The sequence below is a fragment of the Eschrichtius robustus genome, chromosome 7 (assembly GCF_028021215.1).
Source record: "Eschrichtius robustus isolate mEscRob2 chromosome 7, mEscRob2.pri, whole genome shotgun sequence".
Classification (NCBI taxonomy): Eukaryota; Metazoa; Chordata; class Mammalia; order Artiodactyla; family Eschrichtiidae; genus Eschrichtius; species Eschrichtius robustus.
In genome coordinates, this window is record NC_090830.1 from 2,892,602 (window position 1) to 2,912,033 (window position 19,432).

The 19,432-nt window shown below is 40.5% G+C and overlaps 1 protein-coding gene across 7 annotated transcripts in view; it reads left to right on the plus strand.

Moving 5' to 3' along the window:
- The window catches only part of RHOBTB1 (Rho related BTB domain containing 1), a 141,944-nt gene that overhangs the window by 101,854 nt on the left and 20,658 nt on the right, over nucleotides 1-19,432 (plus strand). For all 7 annotated transcript variants that reach the window (XR_011074464.1, XM_068547485.1, XM_068547487.1 and 4 more), the window contains 3 exons: nucleotides 1,649-1,850; nucleotides 2,361-2,464; nucleotides 18,909-19,094. Coding sequence is in view for 6 of the 7 variants with exons in the window: in XM_068547485.1 (XP_068403586.1) it covers nucleotides 1,659-1,850; nucleotides 2,361-2,464; nucleotides 18,909-19,094 (482 nt within the window). In the remaining variant the exon portion in view is untranslated. The remainder of the gene's footprint in view (nucleotides 1-1,648; nucleotides 1,851-2,360; nucleotides 2,465-18,908; nucleotides 19,095-19,432) is intronic.

A 19,432-nucleotide genomic window follows, 5' to 3' on the forward strand; every position in this document is an offset into this window, starting at 1 on the left:
CCACCGCAATGAGAAGCCTGCGCACCGCAAGGAAGAGTAGCCCCCCTTCGCTGCAACTAGAGAAAGCCTGCGTGCAGCAACAAAGACCCAACGCAGCCAAAAATAAATAAATAAATTTATTAAAAAAAGAATTTTTTTAAACATGTTTTGATTCCCAATTATGTATTAGGCCCTACTCTGAGCTTTTTTTTTTTTTTTTTAACCATGTCTGTTAAGACCATTATGGACTCTTTTTAAGAAAATGACCATCCAGCAGTTTTCTCAGTATAACAATAGACTTCCTCAGAAGAGCAATCATAATACATTAAAATCTTAGAATCTTGCATGGTTGGCCACCCATCCAGCTGCTACCGCCCATCCAGCTGCTACCGGGAAGCAGTCCGCTCTGCAACTTGTGGGGTTCCTGTTTTGGGGAAGCAGAGCTGCCAGCAGCTTTCCTCTGCCTCTTCACCCCTCACCCAGTAACCCTCTTTTAACCTTTTTTGATGGTTTCAGGAAGATTCCAAAGTAGCTCCTCATTCTGGTAAAATCATTCTCTACCACATGCTCCAGATTTCTTCTCTGCAAACACAGAGAGGAAGGGAATTTTTTTCAAAATCTTTCTTTATAGTGCTCCTCTTAAGAATATCTTTTAATGAATTTGATTAATAAAAATTAATGAATGAATATAAGTATAAATTAATTTTAATAATGTATCAAGGGACTTCCCTGTTGGTGCAGTGGTTAAGAATCCGCCTGCCAATGCAGGGGACACAGGTTCAATCCCTGGTCCGGGAAGATCCCACATGCCATGGAGCAGCTAAGCCTGTCCGCCACAACTACTGAGCCTGCGCTCTAGAGCCTGTGAGCCACAACTACCGAGCCTCTGCTCTAGAGCCCGTGCACCACAACTACTGAGCCCACACGCCTAGAGCCTGTGCTCCGCAACAAGAGAAGCCACTGCAATGAGAAGCCTGCGCACCGCAACGAAAAGCAACCCCACTCGCCACAACTAGAGAAAGCCAGCGCACAGCAACGAAGACCCAACTCAGCCAAAATAAATAATTAAAATAATAATAATAATGATGTATCCAATTTCACACTTACAGTTCACTCTTCTTTAAAGTCAACTAGTCCCTTTCTGCTCACACTTTGGATTCTCCCCTAAGTCACCAGGATAGTTTAGAACCTATAGGAAATTGCTTTTTAGTGAGATCTTGGATCACTGGAAGATTGTAACGGACACTCATATTGCAAAGGCTGCTTATGCCCGAATGTGTAAGGTTAAACCTGCAGGTGCCCCGTCTCTTTAGCGGGTCAACATGAGTAGCTAGTGAGCTAGAAATGTGTGCCAGCAGCCCCGACTTGCCTGGACGGAGCTCCAGTAGGCAGGTTGTGTTTAGAGAAAACCAAGGAGAAAATAACATGTTAACCGGAATCAACCGTTTGGGGTCAAAATAACAATCCGGTGTTTTTGTACTTGTGTGAGATATAAAAAGAAAAGTTGAGTTTCAGTTTGGCTTAGTAGGAACTTCCACACTTCTGGCTTCTGCCTGGGTACCTCCAAAGAAGTGCCTGGACCAAGGGAAAACCGCCTGGCCCCCTCCCATCTGTGACTGCTCTGGAAAGCACCAGTGTCTTGAATGCGGTGTCTGCTCTCTTCTTCTAGAGTGTTATAAATGGACACTGACATGGACTACGAAAGACCCAACGTGGAAACCATCAAGTGCGTGGTCGTGGGAGACAACGCCGTGGGGAAGACGCGCTTGATCTGCGCCAGGGCGTGTAATACGACGCTGACGCAGTACCAGCTGCTGGCCACTCACGTACCCACGGTGTGGGCCATTGACCAGTACCGGGTCTGCCAGGAGGTAAGACAGACGGCGTTTCTTTAGAATCCTAAGGGTACGTCATTGCTGTTGCCAGTCTGATTTTTATTTGTTTATTTTTTTGGACTTCTATTTACTTGATTTCTTTTTTTTATTGAAGTCTAGTTGCTTTACAAGGTTGTTTCTGCTGTACAGCAGAGTGATTCAGGTATACCTATGTATACATTCTTTTGTATTCTTTTCCATTACGGTTTACCCCAGGCTATTGAATACAGCCAGTCTGATTTTTAAAAAGCGGGGGAAGGGGTTAACTTGGATGTTCGAGACAAAACTCACCTGTTCAGTGTCACAAGAGAAAACAAAAGCAGAAGGCCGACTTGGAGTATGGCTATGGTATCCTGAGAGAGGGCTTTTGAGGCACGTGGTTCCAGGAACAGAATTAGGACTTAGCTAAGTCCTGTTAGATAGAAGGAGAAGACTCAATGCACGTGCGTCTTGGGGGCTCTGAGGGGGAGCCTCTGACTGACGGCCTGGGTTCTCTCTCTCCTGCAGGTCTTGGAGCGTTCCCGGGATGTCGTTGATGAAGTGAGCGTTTCTCTCAGGCTTTGGGATACTTTTGGCGATCATCACAAAGACAGGCGTTTTGCCTATGGCAGGTAAACCAAGACTAGTGCAGTTCAGTTCAACTTCAGTACAATTTCCTTTCCTAAACCCATCTCTGCTTCGTAAATCAACAAAAACCACATAATATGGCCTTGAGATGTGTTGGGTTCTGCACTGTGTCTAAGAAAAGACAAGACAAAAAAAAACCCAAAAAGAACAACCCAAAACAGCACTGTTTCCTGATGTCAAGAAAAGCGCTCTGCGTGGCCACTTGGTTCCTCCCAGGAAGTACTTTATTTAAAACAACCAGTGCTAGTTAAACTGGACGTTTGCTGGACGCGGATTCTGTTGTGCTCTCCAACCTTGGGCTGCTTTCATTGTTGTCTTCCTGAATGATACTTAATTTACCTTCTCTTAGAATGTTTTAAGTTTTTTTAGCACTTGGCCACCCCACTTCTGAAGGTCTCTTTGATCTTTTTGTGACCATACTGCAGTCTGAAGTTACTTGCTTTGGGCTTTGTTGTCTGAAAAGTCTATTATTTTTGTTTGAAGGTCATTTTTAAAAAAGAAAGAAAAATATCTCTGAAGTCCTTCACAAAGGCACATTTCCAAAATGAACTGAAGCATTAATGTCTGCTTTTCATTTAAAAAAAAAAAGGAGGAGGAGGAAAAATCCAGTAAAGGGAAGATAAATCTAGGACATTAATATGAGTGGGAACAAGGTCAAAGTATCGTAAAATATTTAGCAACTTCTCTTTGTCACCATAACTCCAAAGGAGTCTCTGGGACTCCAGCTGTCTTAAAGTCCCTCTCAGTGAATCTGTTATAACTATCAAAATCCAGATAAGGAGGAGATTTCCTTACTCCTTAATAGTAAATGAAGACATTTCCTTTTAAGTTTAGAATTTAGGTCTCTGTTAACATCAAACATCATGCTACCTCACAGGATTGGATTAGATACTCCAAACGAGTTACTCCTTTGTATTGAGATAAGCTTTTCTGAAAGGACCTCTCTTTTCTTCAAGCCAGTAGCCCTCTTAAGCCTCTGAACCTCTATTGGCATTTATCCAAGTGGTCTAAAATACTGAATAAACTGCTGAAAGGGTTTGCCCTAGTCCTGAGAAGTCCTTCACACACTGAAAGAATCTGCAATTTAGGCCAGTTTGTTCAAGGGGGTCTCAGAAAGAGGCATGTAGAAGTAAAACTGTGATTTTAATGTCCCCTTGAACAACGAGAACTGTTGAACTTAATATCCAGCATTACAGATATGTTTCTTCTTGAGTTTCCTGGTTTTTTGGGTTTTTTTTTTTTCCCTTTCCATGATGTTCTTGATTCTTATCTTAGTTGCCATTTGGGTTTTTTTCTGTTGTCTCATTATTACACACGCACGAAAATAATAATCAGTGAACCTGCTTGTAAGTACCATGCAGTCAGATTTTGTAATACCTGTGGTTTTAAGGAAGCATAATAAAATGATGCCTGGAAGCAAAGTAAGCACAACACAATAGATTTCAAAGGACTGTTTGTACCCCAACTTCTAAAAAGGTGTGGTGAATAAAGATGAGCTTACTGAGATATTGGGTTTAGCTTCTACATGCTGTCTCAACAGCTCAGTGGTTTATTGCCACTTGAAATTTATGTACTTGGGATGATGAATTTTAACTTGGCTCCACCATGTGAAACTTGTTTTGTGGTAGTAGAAAGGCTACTTCATTGTCATGTGAGGTTCCTGCTTAGGGTTGATTTAATGGCACAATGACCTTCATAGATCTGATACTGACAGGCATCTACACTGGGCCTCATCCAGCTTCTTGATGTATGTCATGCCTGTGCTTGGTCCCTCCCAACAGAAATAAGCTGGTCTCTCATGTGACTCTATCAGTTCAAAGTGCAGTGTTCTGTTCCCTTGTCTGTAGTGTTTGGCTCTGTCAACTGTAGCCATCCCCCACCCCTTTGGTGGAAACAGGACGCGCTTTCCAAGCCAAGTCTGACTCCCTGAGCAACAAAGAGGGGCTCAGGAAGCCCTCCTGTGTTTCTGACCGAGCTCTCTGTGGGCCTCACTTTATGTGCATGTCTGGCCTTGCATTTCCTCTGTCTTTTCTGATTCTCTGCAGCCTCCAGGCTTCCTGCCACAGACCCCACCACTGGTAAAGAACAAAAACCAGGGCTGTTCTGTCTCGGATTCCAGCCTCTGTCTATAAATGCTAAATATGTCAGACCGCATTGCTATAGCACCAAAAAGTTACATTGTATGGAAAAGTCTGGTAGTAGTAGAAGTTTCTTTTACTCAGAATAGGGCTCCAACCACTGGATCTCATTGCTATGCGAGAGCTGTTTAATTTCTGTGTAACTTCCATTTTTAGCTCCCTATCATTCGTTACGGAGAAAAATCATAATTACAGTTTCTGACAGTCAGTTTGGTTTACAAACCTGTTTTTTCACTGATTTTTTTACTATACTTGGTATGAATTACAAGTCAGCGAGATGTGATATATTCCTGAGACTTGGAAATGTATTTGGAACCTTTTTAAAATAATTCATTTGATTCTTATGGTGACAGTGAGAGAAACCAGATTCATACCAAGATGCCTTAGACCTCACCTTCAGTTTCCTCGGCTTCTTAGCACCAAGCTAGTTAACAAGTTACCCCCTCAAACCTTCTTTGGCATAGGCACGTTCTAGTTTGCAGAATGGGCCAGGGTGGTGTCAGTCTGCTGACTTGAATTTGCAATTTTCCTCATGTGGTATAACTACAACCAGAATGTCAAAGCTCTTGTTATAATTTAAAGGTAATTATTCAACCCATTTTTTTAGCCAACTAGATGAATAGCTCCAATTCATCAAAGCCCTACAGTGTGTCAATCAAAAATATTAGGTGCTTTGCCAACACTAGTTTAGTTAATCCTTCCAGGAACCCTAGGAGGCAGAGATTATCTCCATGCCGCAGTTGAGTAGAGAGTTGAGTTCTTTTACTACCATAACCTGCCCGATAGTGAGTTTCAAAAATAGATTCAAACCCAGCTCTGCCTGACTCCTGGCTCCCACTCCTTCCATTGTGACAAGCTACCTTGACCTCCTATTAAACAGAATGCAACTGAAACCACCACCCCACATTGATGAGCTGGGTATCCATTTGCTCTTCCATATTTGTGTGGTGGCTTAGAATGAGACGAGATCTCAAAGAGTCATCTGGTCAACCCCTTTTCTCCAGGAAGGGAGATCATCCATCCGAGACAAAGTAGTGATAGGAGTCCTTCTGTTCGATGGACATGAAAGGTAGCAGAGTAGCATTAGCATCCTAACACTTACCTAACACATTTGAAATACTTCAAACCCTCTTTTGTCTGGAGCAAATGACTCCAACTTTTAGTAGCCTTTCTTCTTCCTACCACCTACTTTCTATCCATTTTCGCATGAACTTTTGAAGCTCTTTTCTGGATCTTTTAAAATGTCAAGAACAAAACTGTACATAGTAGCCGTGACTGAGATCCGCTGCTCTTTTCTGGCAAGAAAAACAAAATAGCTTCTTTTTAAAGGGATATCACTCAAGAGTTTTCCCCTAGAACTATTAAAAGAAGGAAGTGTATACACTTAGGTACCTGGCTCTGAACATGTAGGCAAGTAGGATGGGCTCTGCCTTCAACAGAATACCTGGGCCCCTCTGCCGCCATCCTACAGTCACACCACACATAAATAATTACCCATTTTATTGTTCACTTTCCTTGAAAAGCTTCACCATTGCTGTGTCTCGGGGTCACGTAACCTTCAAACACATAAAGCCTATGGGGCTGGAGGTGGTGATAAGAGCAGCTACAATTTAATCAGGGCTCCCCATGAGCCAGGCCTGTGCTCACGGCTCTACATATCTTGTCGCCACATCATTCTTGTGGTGACCCTGTAAACTAGGCTCATTTCACAGTTGAGCAAGCATGCACAGAAAGGGGCCAAGGTCAGATGGCTAGGAGAGAGTGGTACTGAACTTTTCCTGGTAGTTCTTTCTGGCTCCAAAGCCTGCTTCTTCCCTTCCCCCCAGGCTTTTGTGGCTGATGATGATGATTGATGGCCAACTTACTTTACATTTATTCTCAGTCCAGTCTAATTCTTACACTATTCTGTGTGGACATGGAAGACCAGCGTTCACCATCTATCACCAGCTCTAACTAATATTCCATTGTTCCTCTTAAGTTCTTTAATACGTAGCAAATGACTTAATTCTCTATATGCATCCGTGAGTGACTAAACATGAGTCCTTTCATTTCCAGTAAAAATGTTACAACCAAGCGAACATCCATGAGTGAGTAAACATGAGTCCTTTCATTTCCAGTAAAAATGTTACAACCAAGCGAACTTTCTGAGAGTGAGTGGGATGCTTGGGTACTCTCTATGGCATGTTTTCTCCCCCCAGTTTTACGTAAGCATGCAGAATCACTGTATTTCCCCTTACACCAAAGAGTTTCTAGGCATATTTTCAGTACAGTTGGAACTCTTATTATATAGATTACTCTTACACACTGATTTTTCTCAAGTGTTTTTACGTCCAACGAGAAGTACACTACATGTTTTAAATGATAACATCAATCAGAGCCATGGTTTCTGTGTATCTGTTTAGATAAGACAGCTCTAGTTTCACGTTGAAGGCACATGTAATCAGATACAGCATGAATACATCTCATCTTGAATGCTTGGTTGAGGCCCTTTAAAAAATTCAGGACTGTGGGTGACCAGTGTTTATGTCTTTGTCTGGGATTGGCTGAACTTGTGGTTAATGGCATGGGAAAAAAAGCAAGAAACAACTAATGTGCCTCGATAAAGTATTTTGAAGTAGTTCTCGTCCGTGGCACTTTCTAAACGCTTGGCCAGAACTAACATTCTGATGATGATTTTGGGATGGCAAACAGCCTATCAGACAGAGAAACATATCAGGTGGAAGTGGACCAGGGCCAGGATGAGGGTGAGGCAAGTAAGGCACTCACCTTGGGTGTAAAATGTAAATAATAATAATTTTTAAAAGATAGGATCACTGTTAACTGATCTTTTCTTTCTGTCTCAGGCTCAGCATGGCAAATGTTACTGGCCCTGACCTTATTTAAAATTTTGGTATTTTGCTCATCATGGATTTTTTTTTTTTTTTTTTTACCTTAATTTTGATTTTTGAAAAACTAGTGTTCATCTGGATTACTGAGGTTTTGGGCACCTCTTTAAATTTTGCACCTGAGGCCAGTGCTGCACGCAAGTCCTGGCCCTGAAGGTGGACTTTATAAATGGATAACAAAGCAGCAAAGGGAGGAAAGTTCCCAATGCGGGTACTTTATGGAAAAGTCAGCCAAACCACACTTCTAAATGTGTGGTCCAGAGGGATCTAGGAAAATTACTGCAGCTTGTTTCCTAAAGATATTTAGTCCTGCTGTGGCATAAAGGACTAAGACTTGCCCAAGTTATAGAAAACAGTAGAAAGACATTAGAAGAGCAGCTGGTTGGACCAAGGGGCACGAATAGTTGTTCCCTAAGAGGTTCGACTAAAACTGCTAGTTCTCATACTTGATTATGCCGAAGCTGCTGGTTATCTGACGTCAGAGATCTGGGGAGAGGTGAATCAGCATGTTTTAGCCAGTACCTAGATGATCAGAAAGCAGCTAGTCCTCAGGCCACGCTTTGGTAAACACTGTCACGGAAACATCACAGTACTCTTTACTGAACCTCAGCCAAACGGGAAGAATCTCATGAAGACTGGAGAGAGCTTCTGAGTAAGGGAAACCAGGGAACAAAGAGCACGTATTGTGTGTGAATCCCTTGCTGTAAAATTCTAGAAAATGCAGTGTAATCTATACTGACAGAAAGGAGAACACTCACTGCCTGGGAAAGAGGATGGGAGGGAAGGAGGAATTACCAAGGGACACAAGGACACTTTCAGGATGATGGAAATATTTGTTTTATCGATTGGGATGACAGTATGGAGAGTGTATACCTATGTCAAAGCTAATCACATTGAGCACTTTAAGTATACAAAGTTTAGTGTATTTCAATTGTAGCTCAATAATTTTTTAAATAAAATATTTTTATGGGCAGTCTAAGTAGTCTATGATACGTGAGGAAATTTTCATGGCTGACAATATATGTTTTGATTATTTATAGAACTTAAACTTAGTTCTCATTGAAAATATCAATAAAAATCATTTGTATGAACTTAGGGGCGAAAAAAATAAGACGAGATCCTTAATAGCTGAACATGGGAAATGAAATGGTTCTGGCATCTCAAAGCTAATGATGGGACACTATCAAATTGTCCCCAAATCATGCTGGATCCCTTTTCCCAGAGACAGAGAGCCCTCAGCTGTGTGGATCATAATTCACCCAAGTGACCTGTGTCTTTGGCTGTGGTTCTGTTTGTATCTTTTTCTGAGAAGATACATCTGAGCAGGTACTTTGGCTGTGGTTCTGTTTGTATCTTTTTCTGAGAAGATACATCTGAGCAGGTACCCTGTGATAACTGAATAAAGGACACCACATTCCTGAAAGTTTTCCATTTCTCCATCAAATAGTAACAATTTTGTCTTTCGTAGTTGGTTCTTTCTGAAACTAGAGAATGGTGCGAGGCCAAGAGAAAAAGGAGGGAGGCATAGTAAGCCACACCACCCCAAACCTCCCCCTTTTTTGCCAAATTTTTGAATTTATAAATTGGGGCGGGGTTGGGGGGGAAATGCCTTGTTTGAATGAGTATTCTTAAACAGAATTACATGTATTAACACTAATGTTTTTCCAACTATAGTTTGTTTCTCCTCTGGGTATCATTTCCAAGATCTTTACAAGAATCATTTAAAAAAATAATTATATACTTATGGTAATCCATTTACCCATAGATGAGGGCATTAAGTAAAACAGTTGAAAGTGGATTATTACTGCTTTGTGCTAATCCAAAACAGAAATATGTTAGACTAAATGCATACAAGTAATTAAAAATTTTTAATGTACTGGAAATTTATGGATTCTGTACTAAAGTACTCAAGCATAGGATTGCAGTGATGCCAGATCACCTGGCACAGAGAAAATATGCCTGTGCCGTGCTCTGTGTCACCCTCAGACTACTGTCCTCCGCTGTCCTTCCTGCTCTGAACTGGTACATCTTGTATTGTAACCAGAAGACACAATATCAGGAGAGCTGGGATTCCTGTGCCCAACCCAGCCCTGTTCCCGGGATGAAATTGTCCTTGGGAAGCAGCAGTGCCCAATGAGACGGGAACAGGGCTTGGTTGATGACTGGGGTCAGTCATGTTCCAGGACCCGGAAGGATGCTGGCTGCTGCCCAAACACTGGTCACATGACTGGGAAAGACGGTCCATTATGGTTGAGCCCAGAAAAGCATTTGTGGACCCAAAAGATGCCGCAGACATATGAATAATGAGGCCACTGAGATGGGTAAGGAGAATAAGGAACATATATACTGTTCAATAAATTAACATCGTGTGTTCTGCCTTCTTTTTACCTTTTTGCTGTTACTACTTAATAACTGCAAGCTTGGCAAGTTGGGTCAAATACAGCTAAGTTTGTTGACTTTTCATCCTTGGACAAAGAGAAAACATCAGTTTGTGATGTTTCTATACTGGAATCATCTGATGAAGAAATATATATTTCAGCCCGTACAGTTTTCCCTTATAAATTATTAGGTGGTAAGAAGAAAGAGACGGCTGGGTAATTCTGCAGTGTCCTCAGAGGATAATTCTATTACCATCTTTCAGCAATTGCATATCAATGAGCTAGTCAGCCAAAAGGGAAAGATCTCTTGATGAGAATGTCCTGCCATTCTTATTAGCTGCAATATACAAGATATGTCTTTGGTGACTTTTGAACCCATAATCGTATTTGTCTGACAATAATTGGTACCATATGGTTTACAGACCACTTTCACAGATATTTTCTTAGTGAATCTTAACAATAATCGTATCAATAACTTTCAATTTTGACCATTTATTAGATTTCCAAAATTATTCCACTACTTTGTTCTCTCCCCAGAACTCCTCTGCCTCCCAGCCTAGAAAATATAGTTAGAAGGACAAAGTACTGAATTACCAAAAGATAAAACAAATAAGCAAAAATCTCTTTTAAACTTATCACCTTGGTTATCTTTCTATTTTAGCATTTTTTGGGTGGGGCGGGAGAGTTGGCGTGTTTTTTTAAAAAACAAGATGGTCTGTGAAATAGAGGGTGTTATCTTAAGCCTTAATTCTGTGAAACTAACCCAGAATTAATCCTGAAAGTAACCTGCCCATTTCTTTATATTTCCTTTGCTTCTGGATACAATCTAATTCCTAGAAGAGATCATTAATCCATTTTTATTCTGGCATTATGAAAGTATCCAATTAGATGGATAAATAGATTTTTAAGATAAATTCAAATAATTTAAAGATATATATTTAGTGGATAATCTCTGCTATATACCAGAGATATTATATAGCTATCTTTCAGCCATAATTGTCTGAAGAAATGTAATAGCTCACCTATCATTTTTTCATTAAAACTTTAAGCATATCCCCTAACTGACTTATTTTAGGCCTAAATTTATTTCTTTTCGATTTTGAGTCTGCAGACATATTTGCATCTACATCCTGCAATATCTATAGGGCCATTTTATTTGATAAACAGTCATTGAGGGCCTCTTTTGTTACAAACACTGTGTTGTGCACAATGGGAGAGAAACTAGTAGGAACAGAACTAAATCCCTAAAAATGAAACTCAAGAGTAATGGGGAAAGACAGCAACATAAAGAGTTACAATTCAGTGTTAAAATGCTGAGCTAAAGATGTCAGTGCCAGGAACAGGGAAGAAAGAATTGCTCTGAGCAAAAATTCCAGCATCATTCTTGACTCCTTTTGGTCATATCTGACACCTGCTCCATCAGCAGACCCCGGTGGCTCTAGCTTTCACGTGTATAAAGAATGCAGCCACTTCTCACCACCTGCACCACTCCCAGGCCGAAGTCACCACCATATCCCTCTGGATTATTATTTTTTAACTGGCCTCTCCTTCTGTCTTATCCCTCCTGACAACCCACGCCCCACCACCATTTAGTCAGTTCTCATGATGGCAGTGGGGTGATCCTGTTAACACATAAATTAAATCATTCTGCTCAAAAACCCCTAATCGTCTACCAGTTGACTCTGAGTAAGAGCCAGACACCCATTAGGCCCTCCGTACCTCAGCCCAGCATTGCCTCTCTGAGCTCAGCTCCTGCTGTTTTCCCCCTCGCCCTCAGGAAAACACCCCAGGAATGCTCCTGCCTCAGGACCTTTGCACTAGCCGTTCCCTCTTCCACAGTGTTCTGCCCGCCGATATCAACATGTCAGCTCCTTCACTTCCTTCGGGTCTCTCCTGAAATGTCACCTTCTCAGTACGGCCCTCCACGGCCACCTCATTTCAGCAGCAGCTTCTGCTCCCCAACATTTCTGTCCCCCTTCCCCACTATATTTCCTCCTTAGCGCTTGTCACCACCTAGCATACTAAACAGTTTACCTATTTTTCTTGCTTATTGTCTCTGTTCTCCAGTTGAATATAAGCATGACGAGGGTAAGCACAATGAGGAGGGTGATTTGTGTCTTTAACTTGTTAAAGTCACAAATGTCTGGAAGAGCGCCTGGCACATAGTAGGTTATCAGTTAATATTTCTGGGAGAAATGATTGAATGATTGCTTATTGATACCGGATAAGTGACTTGGCAAGTCCTTGGACCTTTATTGATTCACAGAGGATTGGGGAGAGGCCTGGGTAAAAGTGGTGGGATGATCTTGCTGGTTCACACCGTTTCGTTTCAGAAGAGTCAGGGAGGTTAATCCCGGAGCCCTCCCAGCTGGCCGTCTAGCTGACATGTGGGCATTGTTACACGTGCAGCTAGGCTTGCTCTTAGGAGAAAACAGTGCAGGAAGGCAGTTCCTCAGTCATGTAGCTTCAGGGCAAGCCGAAGAGAAGTGAGGATGAGGTGGAGTTTAGGCAGAGAATTTATTACCACAATTTCACTTTCTCCTGTTAAGGAAGCCTTCTCTGTATCAGTGTTTCCTGCTTTCATTGATCAGGAGTTAAATGAGATTGTTTAAGCTATTTCTTTTAATTAATTACTTGTGCTTCACCCAATTTCACATGCACTCAGCTTTTTCTTTTTCTTTTTTTTTTTTTTTTTTAGATTTTTTTTTAAAGGAATTCCTTTATTTTTTTTTTTATTATTTATTTATTTTTAGCTGTGTTGGGTCTTCGTTTCTATGCAAGGGCTTTCTCTAGTTGCGGCAAGCGGGGGCCACTCTTCATCACGGTGCGCGGGCCTCTCTCTATCGCGGCCTCTGTTGTTGCGGAGCACAGGCTCCAGACGCGCAGAGCTCAGTAGTTGTGGCTCACGGGCCTAGTTGCTCCGCGGCATGTGGGATCTTCCTAGAGCAGGGCTCGAACCCGCGTGCCCTGCATTGGCAAGCTGACGCTCAACCACTGCGCCACCAGGGAAGCCCCACTCAGCTTTTTCTGATGATTGTGTGAGGTTTAAGAATACAGTCTCTGACTTATAATAGTCCTATTTACAATTTTTCTACTTTACGATGGTGCAAAAGTGATACACATTCGGTAGCAAACATACTTTGAATTTTGATCTTTTCCCAGGCTAGCGATATGTGGTACTATACGCTCTCATGCTGCTGCGCATTGGCAGGGAGCCATGCTCCCAGTCAGCCATGCAGTCACCAGGGTAAACAACTGATACGTTTACAACCACTCTGTACCCAGACAGCCATTCTGCACATTCAGTACAGTATTCAATACGTTACATGAGATATGTAATACTTTATTACAAAATAGGCTTGTTGTTAGATGTTGCCCAGCTGTATGCTAATGTAAGTGTTCTGAGCACATTTAGGGTAGGCGAGACTAAGCTATGATGTTTGGCAAGTTAAGTATATCAAATGCATTTTTTATTTATGATATTTTCAGTGTAGATGGGTTTATCGGGACATAACCCCATTATAAGTCAGAGAAGATTTGTACACTAAAGGGAGCATAGATAGAAAAATGGGATATCAAGTTAAAAAAATAGCTGGCTTCCATCAGATGGTAACCCACAGCCTTCTATATGGTCAGGCCATCGCCTTCTGTGATATTTGCACTATGATGGCAGAACCAACCGTCTTTAAGACTTGAGTATTATCTATTTTAGGATTTGGTGGCATTGGTGGGATGTTGAGATGGCTTCCCTGTACTTGAGAGTGTGCATCGCTTGGTCCCATTTTTGGAGGGTGGGGGAAGACTGGTTTAAAATGTTGCTTCCTACTAAACATGCAGTTATGGGCTTGGAAGAAACAGTTACGCATGCTAATCACTCCCAAATCTGGATATATTTCAGGGTGTTTTCACAGTTTTCCCCACATAACATCTGTACTTAAGAAGCCTCACTGCTATTGGTAAAGTATTGACTTGATTTCTCTGCTCACATCCAGGGCACTGCATGGTACTGCCCTGCTCTCCCTAGACCCCCTGCCAGGCACTCCCCTACAGGCGTCTCCATCTTCCATGAGTATGAGCTTACACAGCCATTCATCTCGAGGTGGTTATGTTCACCATCACTGACAACTCCCTCCGCATCTCATACACACCGGGCTGCTCCCCTACTAAAATTTTCCAAAGCCACGTGTTACACATTCCTTTTCTCTGCCATGCTCCCAGCTGTTTTGTGCTGTTTTGATCTGTCTGTTTGCACAGTGCTGTCAGATTATATGCATGAAAGGTGTATTGCTGACATGAATGGTTTTGAAAACGTTTCTGTAGAGGCTACCTCGGTTATCAGTGGGGAGAAGGAGGTCAGGGACTCCTATTTGAATCTTTGCCAGAAGAGGACTTGTGTACATTGACAAAGAAACCCATTGAAATGTGATCATGATCTCTACCAATATATAAAGGATATGGTAGTCTCTACTAAAGAAATAATAATAGGCAGTAGTGACATAGAAAGGCTTAAAAGTATATGTTAAAAAGGAGATACTTCCAAGCAAGACTCAGGTAAATAGAATTGGTAGCTTACTCTTGGTTACCAAGTATTCATCAGCAAGAGACCCAACCAAAGTTGGCACACTGGAGAAGGGCCCTTGGATGTCCTGCTCACAGCTATCTGGAGGACTGGATGGGATCCACTATCCTTCATATTGCCCACATTGGCCTGGTCTTACTTAGATAAGGGATAACTTAGCAATTATTTTTTTCACCTAAGCAGATAAGAAAACCCAGGGCCCATGGCTCCTTAGCTGGACAATGATGGCAAAGTAGAAAAGGGAAGACAAACTAAAAACGACGGAAAGCATTTTTGTGATAGGAAAGAACATAGAAAATTTATTGCTAACAGCAAATTTTTGATATTGATTATCTACCCTTTTCAGTCACTTCTGCAAAGGATAAACTTAGCTTCTGTTTGCTTCCCTGATCTTTTCCCACCAAGTTTGCTAATTTGACTGTAGATATTATAAAGACAGGCCATGAAAACGTGTGGCATTTAATGTTTAAAGTCTAGCTTGAAAAAGAAAAAAAAAATGTATATATACACATATTATTACCTTAAAAGGAAAATCCGCCATGTATTTAATTTCAATCTATTTTTTAAAGACTTCACATAAAAAAACTTCACTCTACGCCCGTAGCCGTATATAATAAAGAGTGTAATGAATAAAGTACACTTTTTAAAAAGTCTATCCCGGGCCAAGATATGTGGGTATGATGCACTATTTTCAGATTTTGTTTTCTTTAATCCTCCAACAAAGATTGGTCCCAACTTTGCATGCACGCCTTATGTTATCCAAATATCTCTGCCAATCTTTCACATGCTATCTTTGGCCAGTGTTCTCCTTGAAAGATAGCTGAAAAAATATGCTTTTCTGTTTGTTTAATATCTGAAGAAGAACTGCTACAACTGAGGTTGGCTTTATCAGCTCAAGAATTTTGGGGATGACCAGGTCTCTCTCTGGTCCCACCCTCCTCCATGAAACTAGAGATCTGCAATTGTTTCAACACATAGATTTACTTTGGATTGTTTTTCACTTGTCTAATCAAAACATTATTTCACGGGCATTATTTGATGTGTCAGTACCCTAGTGAAACTTTTATATTGATATTTTCCCCTTAGAAACAATAAATCACATTTTTCTCCAAAAAATAAACATTCATAGGCAGCAACATTCTAAAATCCTGTGTAATCCTGGCTTTCTTTAATAATGCCACTTAGCCCAGTCCAAAAAAAAAAAAAAAAAATCCAAACCTTTCCTACCCTTCTCAATATTCAAGTCCTGGAGTTTCGAGTTTTGTCTCCTATGTGCTTTGCCTCTGCATTCTCGAATTCTCGTGCTTTCTACTCCAAATAGCTGTAGGACTCCATTTAAATCCCATCAGATTCTTTTTACAGCTGAAATAGGAGCCCTGAGGTCATTTCTAGGCCAACCCCGCTGCCTAATCTGTGAGAATGTCCTCATCACACCTCCCCCTCCCAATTATTTTTAAACTCAACTCTTCAAAGTAAAAAAGTGTAACAGAGCCCATAGAAGCAGAAATGCTAGAACTTGCCTTTTTCTTTTTATCTTTCACAGGAATGGCATTTTTAAACACCAGCTTGTGTCAGACATTGAGCAGTCTCTCCCCAGGAATGAATGTTTTGATGAAAAGTTATTTAGTATCTCTAGCTCCTTGGAATTCTGCCTAAAGCTGGAGATATTCTTAGCTGCAGGTCTTGTGCCTTCTTTGACCAGATAGAAAAATGGCTCAAAATCTAGAGGGAATAAATGGCATTCTCAAAATAGCTACTTGCTTATATAGGTGTTTATATCGTAGAGGATCCTGAGGTGTTGAGAATTAGGAATTAGAAAAGAACGCTGGGATGAGAAGGAATATGTCAAAGCAGCGTCTTTCTATAGCTCTATCCCTACAGCCATTGATTCTCAGGCTTTTGCTTAAAACCAGGTTTAGAACACTACACTCGTATGGCAGGCCTCTGTACATAATGTTTCTTAACTTGAATTTGTATTTAAATCAACAAGGGTTAAAGACATTTAAGCAGGTTGGTAGATAAAATATGATCTAATTTTTAAACTACTTTTAATGTAAAATCATGGGGACAGATTCTCATAGCATCTAAACGTGCATTTCAAAAAAAGGAAAAAGAATCACTTTATTCCAAGGATGCAAATAGAATTTTGACTCAAGTTATTTTCGCTTCAGAGGTAACGTTGCTCTCAGTACAGCCTCTTCTCTTTTTAACTATCATCCTTTTGAGGCAAAATATTTACAGAGCATTGAATTATTTTTCTAGCTTTCCAACAGCATTTCATGCACTGAGATATTGATGTGACATAGTTAGAAGTTGGGCCCTCGGGACCTGTATTGTGCAATGGCATTGTGCTGCTATCATCAGGAGATGCCATTTTTTCCAGCCCCCAAGGTCCTGTCTGTACTTGTTTACAGGTCATCTGGATAGAAACTAGTATAGGTTCAGTGGCATGAGTGTTATCACGGTAACCTTGGCAACAGAGCCAGCTCTGATTTCAAAACCTCACATGCTGTATCATAAAATTAGATAACAGAATTGACATTTTGCTACATGTCTGTCATAGAAATTAAACTCTGAGAATGATTTTCTTTATAGCCATGTGCCTTAATATGGAAATAGAAGGCACCAATTAGAAAAAATTTTATACATGTATCAATATGTACTGTTCCACATTTAGGTGGTGGATACATTTTCTCAATTCTTTCCCTATGATTTTAAACCTGAGATACTGCCATATTATTCTCACTGTGCAGAATTCTTGGCAGCTTTATTTTATGATCAGGCTGAAGCTTACAGCAGAGCTGCATCAGACATCCTATATAAATAGGATTATGAATAATAGAAAACTCAGCTCCTAAAAAATGTAAAATTCAAAGCGTTCTTGACTTTACTGGATACCATTATTTATGCTGATTAGAAGTAAGACCGTGCACAGAATATTCTGCTAACTAAATCAGAATCCCAAAGACAAGACATGCTTCCCTTTCATTTATATAGTTATGCATATTTTTACACACATTATATTTTCCAGTACCCAAGAATCTTTTATAAGATCTTTATTTCAAGGGCATTTTAAACATGCAGATTAATACACTCATCTGCTTTGAGTCCTAAGGTCCTCTTTTATAATTTGTAAATATTTTAATGTCAGGACTTCCCCCTCTATTTGTTGTGGTCTGGTGCAGTTTTTCTTGGATATAAATTTAAAGACTCAACTTGTGAATTACATTTAATGTAAGCACCCTGCAGTTTGCTGCATTGCAAATGATTATTTTTAGAAATTTTATGGTTGCCTGGATATATTTGTTTGTCCTCATTGATATGTAGGGAGAGAAGCTCATTAATGATTTAAAAAGATGGTGTTTTGATTCATCGATTTGATTCTTCTCATTATATAAACAATAAAGGCAATAAATTAACATCTAATAAAATTGTAAGTTTATTTCTGTATGTAGCTGCAAAACAGTCTTGAATCCTTGGTTATAACTTTTTCTATTCTTTATATTCTTCTGCCTCCATGTTTTCAAAGTCATCATTCTGCATATTTGAACCTAGAAAGATGGTTTATAATTCTTATTAAAGATACCTTTTAGCAGCTATCTGTCAAACACCATAATTGACAACTGTTTTGTAAAACAGTTCTTTGGCTCCTAGAATGATAAGTTATTATATAAAACATGGAAGATCCTTATGTCACAATTGACTATTAAACAATTTTCCTTTTTTCCATATACCTGCTCTGTGTCATATATCACATTTGAGAAATCTGCTTCCAACATTTTCTCATCCATCTTGTTGGCCGTCTGACTAACTCTGGCTCGTTTTATATTAAATACTACCTTCTTGCCTTATACCTAGCAAAAAGTCGAAATTCCTGCAAATTCAGGACTTTTTCTTTTCAGAAAAAGATAAGTGGTTGTGCTCTCTCCATGTGTGCTTAAGGGAGAAGAAGGGCAGAAATCCTTCTGTGTATTTGCCGACCCTGTACAGCAAATACCTGTTACATTTTTTTGTAATGTTTAAACTGTTTGCTTTATCTCATTGAGTCATCATCACCTTTCTGTTTACAGTGGTAAATGGTATTATTTTCTTTTATCTTGAAACTATTTCTTGTGATGAACAGAAATAGTTCAGCATGTGGTGGTTCCAGACCTGAGTCTAGTTTGGGTAACCATCTGTACTGTAAAATAACATCGTTGGAAACCTTTCAATGCATAGGCCTGCAGTGCAACATGGAAATGCACTCAGGCTGTGTGGGGGCTGGAATGTGGAGGCTTACGGGGCTGTTTGCATGACACCAAGATGTATTTTAATATCTGGTTTGTTTTTTTTTTTTTAACTGTGACATGATATGGCATTAGATGGATGGGGGAGGGGAGGAACCATAATGATAAAAGAGAAAATGAAAGTTAAAAGGCAATACAGCTTCTTTTGTGATTTCCTTTTAGGTCCGATGTTGTGGTCCTCTGTTTTTCGATCGCTAATCCCAATTCCCTAAATCATGTGAAAACCATGTGGTATCAAGAAATCAAGCACTTTTGCCCTCGCACACCTGTTGTTCTAGTTGGCTGCCAGCTAGATCTCCGCTATGCTGATCTTGAGGCTGTTAATAGAGCCAGACGCCCTTTAGCAAGGTAAGCCGAGGGACTCAAGTGTTTCACTGTGCCGGCCAAATTAAAATTTAGAGGTAGCAGATGTCTCTGTAGCCTTGGGTTCTGTTCTTCAGTGGCTCTGGGGCCCCATCAATCAGCCATAGGCTTTAGGTTTGCTTGTTAATCATGAGGAGGGGGTGTGTGCCCCTGACCCCTCTCGTGCTCACCATCACCTCTTAGGCAGGAACCCGTTTTTGTAAAATGGTTGACCAGCGATTGAAGTGAATTCTCTAATTATGATACGGAGTGTATAAAAGTGCTTTGAACTTTGTAAAATATTAAACAAAATGTTAGCTACTCATAATGATGTCTTTCTGGAA